Source organism: Ptychodera flava, chromosome 4, assembly GCF_041260155.1.
Source record: "Ptychodera flava strain L36383 chromosome 4, AS_Pfla_20210202, whole genome shotgun sequence".
NCBI lineage: Eukaryota > Metazoa > Hemichordata > Enteropneusta > Ptychoderidae > Ptychodera > Ptychodera flava.
In genome coordinates this window covers 32,359,848-32,371,206 of record NC_091931.1, presented here as the reverse complement: position 1 = coordinate 32,371,206, position 11,359 = coordinate 32,359,848, and the positions used below count along the sequence as shown (strand labels likewise).

General features: G+C 39.4%; 1 protein-coding gene across 2 annotated transcripts; it reads left to right on the top strand.

Moving 5' to 3' along the window:
• Window positions 1–459: 459 nt before the first annotated feature.
• On the top strand, window positions 460–8,788 carry LOC139131525 (monocarboxylate transporter 12-like). Of its 2 annotated transcripts, none has more exons than XM_070697619.1 (4): window positions 460–821; window positions 5,536–5,679; window positions 6,934–7,878; window positions 8,299–8,788. In XM_070697619.1, the coding sequence occupies exons 2-4, from the start codon at window positions 5,616–5,618 to the stop codon at window positions 8,496–8,498; spliced, it is 1,209 nt and encodes a 402-aa protein (XP_070553720.1). In that variant the 5' UTR covers window positions 460–821; window positions 5,536–5,615; the 3' UTR covers window positions 8,499–8,788. The 2 variants fall into 2 exon arrangements, with proteins under 2 accessions (XP_070553720.1, XP_070553719.1); XM_070697618.1 differs by lacking the exon at window positions 460–821 and adding an exon at window positions 2,945–3,238.
• The last annotated feature ends 2,571 nt before the right edge of the window (window positions 8,789–11,359 follow it).

Sequence of the window (11,359 nt, the reverse complement as noted above, 5' to 3'; positions counted from 1 at the left end):
CATTATAAGTCGATGATTTAATTATTTAATCATATTCCAGAGCTTATTAAGAAAACATATAGGTATGTACGGACTAGCTAGCTTTTGTGGGAAAGCGCAATTATATAGTTGACGGATTCAATAGCCTCTATGTATTTGGTTTATTGATAATTCTCCCACTTCTCTGTTAGAAAGATGGAACAGCATCCTTGATAAGGGACACAGACCAAACCATTGACGATGATTCTAATGATTACCGTTTTCAACCTTAAGTCAGAGAGAGAGTCCCGTCTACGGTTTTATGTTGTCTGACTCTCTAAGCAGCTGTAAACTTGGTAAGGTAACACTTCCGACCCGGGCTTGCAATGCAAACAATATCAAATAGCTCGGGACTTTCATTTGTGTTGTATTCTGCGCCCTCAGCGGTTAGACCTTGCGACCTAACAAAGGTCAACACGCGTCCACGAACAACAAGCGAAGGTCATCCATGGTAATGACTGCTATGACCAATGCCGAGCTGCGTGGTGTCATGAGGACCTAAATGCCAGGCCTGAACATCCGTAACTATGCTTAATATTCGTTATTCATACTCAGTACTGTCCTATTCTTTAGCACGGTTTAACAACATTGTCCGACCTATCACAGTCATTTGGTTGCTAAGAACTAAAGTTGAAAATATGTATTATATCTCTGACAAAACACTTTTATGATGGGTTTAATATTTGTGAATAAATATTGACAATCCACGAACAACAAGCGAAGGTCATCCACGGCAATGACTACTATGAACCATACAGAGCTGCGTTGTGTCCCGAGTAGCTAACAGCTAGGCCTGAAAATCCGTAAGTATGCTTAATATTTGATAGTTCATACTCAGTATGGTCTTATTCTCTTGCGCAGTTTGACAACATTGTCCGACCTATCACAGTCATTTGGTTGCTAAGAACTAAAGTTGAAAATATGTATTATATCTCTCACAAAACAATTCTATGATGGGTTTAATATTTAACAATCAAGTATGACCTATAACAAGAGTCTCAGTCCAGAGTTTGTAATAAATAGTCCATAATGTTTGATCTGAATTTTGAGTACCGAAAAGTGTTTATGATTTCCATTATACCACCAACTTCCAATTGTGCTTTTAGTTGTTTAATCGACCGTTTTCGCAACTACCTATTGACCCTTTCGGGTCACCAGCTTTCGAGACAGGATGAATTATAGTTTTTCGTTAAATGCAGATATGAATTTTATGTTAAGGTAAAAAGGCCTAGGGAACATATGGTGGGGTTGTCAATGGCATGTTGCTTTTGTAAACTCATTTTGAATCGACTGATGGAGAAATGAAGTTTTCTCCGTAAGGCTTTTTGGTCGAAATTGAAACTTTGATTATCTCCGTATATTCAAAATATACATGACGGCCTTTTTTTATTTTAAATATCCGTAAATTTTATGTCATGTGTTTTTCTTACACAAAAATTTGCATTGTATACCCAGATATCAATTTTCGATTTTGAAAGAGAACATTTTAAATTTCCATCAGGACTGTTTTTAACCAGATAAAATCTTTCAGTTTCGACGCGTACAACTATTATCTAACTAATGCATGACTCACGCCTTACTGAACAATTCAATTCAATTCAATAAATATTCATCCCGAACATGGGCAATTAAAAAGTGTGGCTCGAATACAATAAATAAAAATATTAAAAATATACAAAAAAATGCATAGACAAAGAACTATACCAAAAACAATCAAACAAACCAGTTTACCAATCATTGAAATGCCGCACAGCGGTGGGAATGAATGACAACTTGCGCCGGTTTGACCTGCAAGCCCGGTATCTAAAACGATAACCAGAGGGAAGTATGTCGAACTCCGTCGATAGAATATGATTATTAGACAAAACAATTGAGCCGGCTTTCCAAAGTATTTGCTCATTGCTCATTATAAAATGACGACAGACTTCTCTGGGGTATTCCAATTAATTTTGAGCTAAGCGACACGATTCTATCAAATGAACTTTTGTGACTCGCGCCTTACTCTCCAGACCAAGTCGACCCTGTCAAGGAGTTAACGTCTTTCGCAAAATTGCGAAAATTCAGCATCCTGACATTTGGTATCTGTAACGATACGAAAGACAGAACTAACTATCAACGACTGCCAAGGAGGAGAATTTGTTGATGGGATGATCAGCTGCTTATAGTTGAGCAAACTTACAAAGAAATACGCCGTTAGAGATTAAGTAAGAACATAGTATTGTGCTTTTAAGCAAGGCATTGTACTCGAAACTGTTGCTTTCGGCAGTCAGATGATGGATAAAATATACTTTTCTGTATATCTCCGTCTTGTTTAAAGTGTCATTTCTGAGTCGGCTGACCTGCGCCCTGAACGCTTGCACCTCTGAATCCACTGCACAACATTATCAAGTTACTTTTCCCAATAATAAGATAACGTCATTCGCCTCCAAATGCGCTTATTAAATTGCCGTTAGAGTGCATTGAGAAAGCACAGCAACGTCATCAAATAAGGGATTGCAACGAGCACGAGTCATGGATGTGTTTTTATCAAGAATGTCTCTCGACCACTTCATTTTTATTTTTGTAGTGTAAAGTATCGACCAGTTACATATTTTACCGTAACTGGTAAAGTAAGTTTGAGTAAGCTTAGAAAAATACCTTATAGATTTTTATCTATCTTGTCTCATTCTATTGAACACCTCAACCATCAAGCCTTCTTTTCCACACACAACGCGCGAATTCACCATTCAGTTCACAGTTTCTCTTGGTCCCATAATTAGCATAAAAATGAACTTTATAAGGACAAATATAGACTCAGAGAAGAGTGGATAACCTTGCCCTATTACATGGAGCCAAGTTAGAGGAAATATACGTTTGTTATTGATTTCAGCTTCAGGGAATATCTTATCTGACAATATGATGGATTACATGTTTATGTATAATCCAGGGACAAGACTTACCGACACTACGCTTCCTGTGGTCAGCCACTGCATCATCGCCTGATCATCGTATAGCAACCTATTCCACGTATCGCTGGTAGACATGGCAGACAGCGACGCACAAGATATAAGACGACGGAGATGGCTTGTACTTGCCAGCAGTTTCTACGTCCAGTTCAATTGTGGGGGCCTTTCGTGTGTGAATGGCCTGTTCATGGTTGAATTTCTTAAAACTTTCGACGAGAGTGCTGCAACATTGTCATGGATGTTTACGATACTGTACTTCATTACTGCTATCCTAAGTAAGTTTTTTATTTGTTTATCTGCAAAGTGCAAACCATCTTGTTCCTGCAGTATGATAATTAAGAAAAGATGCAGGACAAATGGGCAAATGTACCACAAGATAGCTCGCGTGGGTACATATAACACAGGGATATATTCAGGGACAATAAATGCTAATATTATAAAAACCAAATACGTTTCGTTGTCTACAAGTTTTTTCTGTCTGCGTTATCTTACCTATCAGTCTGAAAGGAGGGTACTTCATTTGCATGCATAATTAGGGATTTAGTTCAAATTCGAACAGCGCCCTCTAGCCAGTGAGTGACGGTTATGGCATTTTTCGTCAGAATTTTATCCGCAGATATCTCAGCCTTCGTTTAGCATCCGTCCTGTTTCCAGTTAGCGGCTGAATTGTACTCTTAGTTAGTGTTCGCCGATGATTTTTTATGGGGTTTTATCGATTCGTTTTTGCGTTAGCCTTATTTTCATGGTTTTCGAGCGACCGAAAATGCCGTTCACTAAACACTGCCGCAAAAGCATATCCAAAGTCAAATTTCCATGAGAAGTAGGGAGGGGACGTATCTTGAGTAGGTCCATACGATCTGAAAAAATCTCAGTTGCTTAAGCCTCCGTTTTTGAAATAAGTCTCGTTGAAGTTGACTATGCAGCGACGTTCATGTGTTAAATCTAACATGGCGACCTACAGCGCAGCGTGAGTGTACACGTAAACTCTTTCAGCTCTTTCTCGGTCCTCACCGGCTAACTTGGCAGATTTTTTTCGGTTCTTGTTTATGTTTTCAATGATTGTGACGACGAAGCAAGACTGCAAGCTTGTGTTACCTCACTGGCCAACACAATCTGCCTGGCTGGCTTCTCGGTAAAGTCGTGGACAGTGCAAATGGAAAAAAAAACACTACGGTGACAGAAGGGCTACGTTTATCACTGTCTGCGGCCGTACACGTAGTATAGTGGTAGACACCCGTCGTACTGACTAGCACTAGCAGTGCTGTTTCGTTTATGAGTGATTTTTTCCGTTTTCGCATTCTAGTAGCTAGCAAGCATACAAAAACTGTAGGAAATAACATCGACTGCAAAAAATCTCCGTGGATAAATACGGCTACTCTGTATCCCGCACACGAGTACGTGAATATAGATGCGGCTAGAATGATAGCCGGTAAACAGCTGCGCGTTGCGGCCATCCCTGCTAGCATTACCGTGCGTGCTCGAACTAGACTGGCACATTTTATAACTCATGTAACTGGCAAAAAATTTTTTTAAGTATTGATGGTCATAATGTGACATTAATTAAATACTTTATTTATATATAACATCAGTGACCCGAGATTATAGGAGTAAACTTTGAAAAAAATGAAAGATTAATCGTGTAACACCCGCGCCGTGTGAACTACAAGTGGTTTGGTCGCGGTAAACAGCGTGGGGTGTACGTAGCGTAACGGGTGTTCGTATACTCATAGACCCTCGAGATCTACGTATACAGCGATATGGTAACTGCATGCCAACATTCAACACTGCCGCAAATACATGTCCATGGTCGCACGGTCATGAAAATTTCACCAAATGTTGATAATAATTAAATGAATATTTTCCGAAATTTTCGGCTTGGCTTAAGACCTCTAAGGTCATTATCGAGCTGTTTTACGAAAAAGGTGAAGTTTACTTCCGCATTTGGCGGGTCGACCTCGCCACCCACTTTGTAGCGATTTAAATAAAATCTTCTCAACTTTTGTGAGTTTACCCAAGGAAAACAGATCATTAGTATGTATGCTACAACTGAAAGCAAAAATTATAGTTCTAGCTATTGTACGTTTTGCTGCACGTCGATATATAAAGACCACCATTTCGCCGTATTTTATCCCTCACTGCAATGGCGGTCAGCGTAACGAAAACGAGGCTCTCTAACACGAACTTTTATGCAAATTTCATAGGCTCTGCGCATTGTGTGTGTAAGTGCATGCGCCCTCTTACGGTGAACTCTTGCTTCCGCGCGTGACCTGAATATTTTGCAAGTGCATCGAGTCTGCAGGATACAGATTTGATAATCTCATAGCGGACAGAGGTCACGCGCGGAAGCAAGAAAGAAGGTGCATTTTACTACTTATACCTGACACAGTGGGCAGTCCGTGACATCTCAAGCGAGCAGAGCGTATAGGTAAGAGAAGGTAGACAGAAAAAAAATTGTAGTCAACGAAACTTATTTGGTTTTTTAATATTAGCATTTATTGTCCCTGAATATATCATTGTGCATATATCTTAGATTTAATAAAAATGATCTATGCCAAACCGTATTCTCCAACAGCGCCAGTCATCGGATACCTCACGTCAGTGTATGGGGCACAGAAGGTAGTCACGGCGGGGGCGATCATTATTGTACTTGGAATGGTAACGACAGCTTTTACCGACAACCTTCCTCTTCTCTTCTTTACGTTTTCAGTTTTAATTGGTAAGTACACAAGCTCCAGAAAAGTATGAAATAATAACGACTTTGTTCCCCCTCGCCCCACCATGTGTTCCCCCTCCCCCACCTTGAGAAACAATCAGGTAAAGGCATCAAAGCACGCAAAATTGTTCTACTGCAAGGTTTTGTAAGATGTCCGTTAAAATTTTGTACCACGAGCTCCTGGCTTCATCGCCGTCTTGTATGTTGAAATAGAAAGGCAATCTATGGGCACTTTCTTCCCTATACACATACAGATATGTTGTGACTATTTATTTATCAACTTGTAACTTTCGGTGTGTTTTTAAGTATTTTTATTTTGTCGCTGTATAATAACTTGCTCTTCTTCCAAAATCAAGTCGAAGTACCATGTAATGCTTGATGGATTCTCATAGTCCGACTGTGATGAAGGTCCTACGCCGTCCTTGAAAACAAAATTCAAGTCTGGAAATAATTTTACTCACTCTCATTCATGTGCTTTGTTAAGAAGTCCTTGAATTTTTGCTTATTGGCTAAAAGTTGAAGTTCTTGGTATGAAAATAAGCCTAATCTAAATAACTTTCTACACTTTAGCCTAAGACTTGATGTGCATCTACATTATCAGTTCTCTGCTTGATCAATTTTCGATTTGATGAAAAACTAATGACCAAAATATCGCGGTAGAAGCTCACTCCTAAACCAACATTGGTTGCAAACAATGCATTCTTTACCCACTGAATAACGCTGATGTGTCCTAATTCAACATACTTCTATGACACAATAAGTACTCGTTTGTGGGACAAAATCATATTTCTAATTTTTTTTAACTGGGCTGAGATCAGTAAAAGAAATTATGGCTTCAGCATTCAACAACTCGTAAATACACTGAGGTAGGGTCCTTTTTCGGGGCAAGCTGGAAGAAATGGGTCTGAACAAAATAGCTCCATCTGTTACACCAGTTTGTATCAAAGTGTCAGTTCAAAGTTAATTATATAAGTCTGGTCGAGGGAAAACAAATATTTGAGTAAAAAAATTCAAACAGAAAAGTACCTGTATATGTTGGACTACTTTGTATCTTATACTGCTAATGCGCAAGTATAAATGACTGATAGAGCTTCTTCATTATTTACGGCACTTTTAAATTTTGTAATTTAAAGAAAGAACGCCTAAATGGCCAAGTTCCTCAAAACGAAGTACTACTTAATATCAAATCCATATATTATCTATCATCTATTGGTTCATCAATGAAATCTGCATTTGTGTTGTTTTTTTTCCCCGAAGGAACTGGTATAGCTGTAATCTATATACCAGCATTGTCCATCGTAGCCGAGTATTTCACAGATCGCTACGCCTTTGCCAATGGAATTGCCGGGGTCGGAGCTGGCGTTGGATTCATGATCTTCCCGCCTCTTGTAGAAACACTGATTCAAGTGTATGGGTGGCATGGTACGTTTCTAATACTTGCTGGGTTGTTTGCAAATATCTTTGTGTGTGCAATGATCATGAAACCTGTTGCCAAGACGACAAAGGCGAACAATAAGGAGTCGTTTCAAATGGAGTTCAACACTGGTTCTCAAGAAGGGCCAGTATCTGATACCACACAGCCGGGTCTTCGTGATTCAAGCTCTGACGGATATACACCTGTACAAGACGATGAACAGACGCCTGAAAGTGCGGTCGATGGTGAACACGGTGGTCGTTGCTCCACTTCGAATAAAAAGACTGGGAGAAACATATTCTCTGTCATTTATGATTTGTGGGGGTTCTATATCTTTCCGAGATACCCTTGCATGGTTGTGCTTATAGTTTGCATGATGGGTTTCGGCTTCGCAGTGATAATGTATATGACGTGGATAGTTGTGCGGGCAGTCGACATCGGCATCCCGAGAATGAATGCGGCAGCGCTGATGACAGCTTTTGGAGTGTCTTCCGTGACTGGTCGGCTCTTTCATGGTTTGTTTGTGGACCTCAAAGTGGTTTCCCCGATGGCTTTGCTGGCATCGATGTTTGTTCTAAATGCAACCAGTGTTTTGACCTACACCCTCGTCACTAATTACGTCATCATGGTAATTGCTTGTATTGGTATCGGATTGTCTCACGGTGTTGGCTTACCCATGTTCACTGTTTGCACTAGAGAGATAGTACAGTTGAGGGATCTTCCAAATGCTATAGGATTGATATTTTTTGTCCAAGGTGCCTTTGGCGGAATGGCATTAATTTTCGCAGGTAAGGATAAATGTTGGTCTTCTACTATGACAGTCAGCACGCACACGAATTTCGTATGTATTCAAGAACGTAAATCTAGTTTCCTTGTTTCATATTTGTGAGATGCCAATAATTTCGCTTCCTTATGAGAGATGACCTGTTCTTGCCTAACTTTCTAATGTCATGAAAACTATCATGCCACATTCTCAAAAGGAAGTTCAATTTCAAGATTAATGTAACGATTATATTCCATCTCGTCCAATCAGCTTTATGTAACAACAGAGAATATATCGTTGTTGGACTTGTAGCACTTATGAAGCTGTAATTTCGATGACAAAGACCGTTTAGTATGGTGTACGTATACTGTTAACTTCTCAACGAAAGTGAAGCAATATTTCAGCCCCTTGAACATAGTCTAAATTCTGTTTACTTTCTTCACAGGGAAGCTTTATGACATTATGGGAGATTCAAGGATGCCATTATTTTTAGCGGTAATGTTTTGCGCCATTGCCGTTGTGACCAGTACTGTAGCTGTTTGCGTGAACTGTTATAGATCAAGAAACAAATTGGAGGTACCTGAAAAAGAAGGACCGAAGAACGTGTCAACTGACCACTCGGAAAGGAAATGGGCAGCCTGCTAGTCTCTCTCATGATGGAGATTGCGCGTATCAAGTAAAATTTGTCTTCACTACATTAAATGTAGCCCAGAAATCACAAACGTAAAAGAGGAGACTCTGAGTTTAAAGCGTTCCAAAGAACATTACATAGTCCATCCACTGGACCTGCTCAATATTGTAAGTCAACAACAAGACAATGCTGACAATGTTGCCACTGAACAGAAGATTTTTCTTCGAAGTTTAAGGACACTGTTAACCGTAATACGACTTATGCTGTCTTGCACACAAAGCTACATAAATCAGTTACAACTTTCGATGTCTTGTCATGATTTCCGTTCTCGCTGCAAAAAAAAAGAGATCTTCAAGGCAAATTGATTGAGTTACTTGACCTGATCTGGGTTAATCATATTTGCGATGTGGACTTCACTGTGTACCACATAAATTGCCTTGAAAATGTACTTGCCAATGCCCTTTGATTGTTTATGTCACAGATTCAAAACACTTGTATTTTTATGGCACACTTTATGGCACACACTCTCATGAATGTGCGCGATGGTAGCTATCGCTGTTAGGTTTTTAGGGAGCCGTCATCATTTATGGCCTGGGGGGTCGGAGGAATCTGACGGGGGTCACTCAAAAAATCGAAAGCTAAAGGGGGGTTGCTCAAAAGTGGAGAACAAGAAGGGGGGCTACTCAATTTTGTTGACATGTAATGAAGCATTTAGTGAAGTTACGATATGATGCTAGCGGTAATGCACATAAAACAAGCCATCGAAAATAGAATAAATGAATGGAATAATCTAAACCCCGACAATAGAGCTTGTGTTGATGAATTGGAGATGGCAAATATGCGTCTCAACGAGCTTTACAATGAAAGAGGTAAAATTTTGTCGGAGCAAACGGAGCCTGCGGCAGCTCTTACACCTGAACTCAGAACAAGACTAGCTGACATTAATAATCGGATTTAAGTGCAACATGACCTAATTAGCGCGGCACGTGAAAGACTGGCGCCAATTAGGTATCTTTGTGATGTAATTTCCAATCCACAATTGTCACTCTTTTAAACGGCATGGTATAACAAACGCTGCATTAATTACTGCCGTTGGAATGACAATATGAAAAATTGCCCGGGCTGTAACTAAAGCCCCCCCCCCCCCGGCTCAGCTAACCAAGGAAATGGCGGCTCAGGAAATAAAGCCCCCCCCCCCCCCCGCTCAGCTAACCAAGGAAATGGCGGCTCAGGAAATAATAAACCACCCAAAGTATACACATAAGCAAAGGAAATTATCAGGCAATTTGGTGAATTGTTAAAAAACCTTAGCCGCAAAACGTGCTGCTGCAATACCTGGTTTAATCGGATCCCTCGTCAGTTTTCTATTAAAAACAGCAGATTCAGTGGGCAGGTCCATTGGAAAACAGTTATGGTTATTTTTGACAGGTTTAATATTAGTCATAGTAAATAAAATTATGCGTTGGTATACTTCACTGCGGCCCCTCCGTCATGTTTCACGAAAAGAATATCGCAGAATTTGTTTCTAAAATAAAAACCTCTTTGGTTTCTCTGTCGAATTGGAATGGTGTAAACTTCGGTGAGTCAATCGACATATCCTTCGGGTAAATCCAGGTATGAGGCTCAAAGATAATAACCTATATCACAACATTTTAGCTTTCATCAAGGACTGTCGAAAGACCAACTTCTTTAAGCGTCTGGAATTCATAGAAGGCAGAAAGGACTCATCATGTGGTTACTCATAATCAAAGTCAGGCACAGCCAGGCGAGACACTTTACAATCGGTGTCCAAAGTTGGAAAGTGGAGTAGTTTTAGTTCCAGATACAATGTGGTGTATTCAAGTCCGCTTATAATTTAGGGTACACCAAATTCTCTTGTTTTATAAGGAAAGAGCTTTTGACACAAAACCATATTCGTAATGATGATAAACGCCAACGTTTCTCATAAGTTGGTCTTTTGCAAGGAATTATAATTAAGTCTATATTACGTAGGCTAAACTCCGAAAAGGAACTTTGATTACAGGAACATGCAAGGAATAATTTACTGCGTCCTTATCGAAATACCGACGATGCGTTCTTACATCAAGAACGGATCATTTCCGCCTATGAAAAATGTGGAATAAAGGATAGTATAGTATGGTATCGTGCATGACACTCGCTGATTTTCAATATTTCTATAGTGAAAGTGCTGCTGCTAACTTTGGACTACTAATCATCATTCTTGCCGTGTCGATGAGCTGTCATTTACATAAATATGACCACATTTCAAATAAGCATATCTTTATTGTCAATCCACCGTTGTTACCACGTTTTCTGTACTGTCAATAACTTCTTAAAGGTATGGGCTTACTGAGCGGTTCCATACTGAACAATTCACAGAGATGGCGCAAAGTTTTGTCGATGATATATACTTTATTTGAAGCGTAGCTGCACTTAGCAATGGTTTAGACCGGCAAATGTCTTACTATACACATCAAACTTAGCTTTATATGGAGAACACAAAGGTTTTAACTCAAATTATATAAAATATTCATAGGAAGTAAGCTTTCACCAAAAACGTAAGAAACTACTTTACACCATGAAAGATAAAATATACTTACGCAAGAGGATGACAATTTCAAACATTTACATATTCAAGCTGAAATTACCCAATATCTACCTACGATTATTTTTTGTGACGGTTACGCCGAATATATAATAATGACACTGTCAATGCTATATGAATGTAATATCTCTGAATTTAACGTTTATGTTTGAAAAAGAAACAGGCAAAGGTGTCACCTAGCGAGAAGAATAATGGCATTACAACAATATAATTACGGAAATGTATACGGTGTATTCTGATTGTACTTTTCCTTGCTTCGCTCAAAAAAGT

Bases quoted from the DNA above. Each gene is read 5' to 3' on its own strand.
- LOC139131525 (XM_070697618.1), top strand. From the start codon at position 3,040: ATGGCAGACAGCGACGCACAAGATATAAGACGACGGAGATGGCTTGTA. The intron at 3,239-5,535 runs GTAAGTTTTTTA...ATTCTCCAACAG, and splicing joins CTTCATTACTGCTATCCTAA to CGCCAGTCATCGGATACCTC. The intron at 5,680-6,933 runs GTAAGTACACAA...TTTTCCCCGAAG, and splicing joins TACGTTTTCAGTTTTAATTG to GAACTGGTATAGCTGTAATC.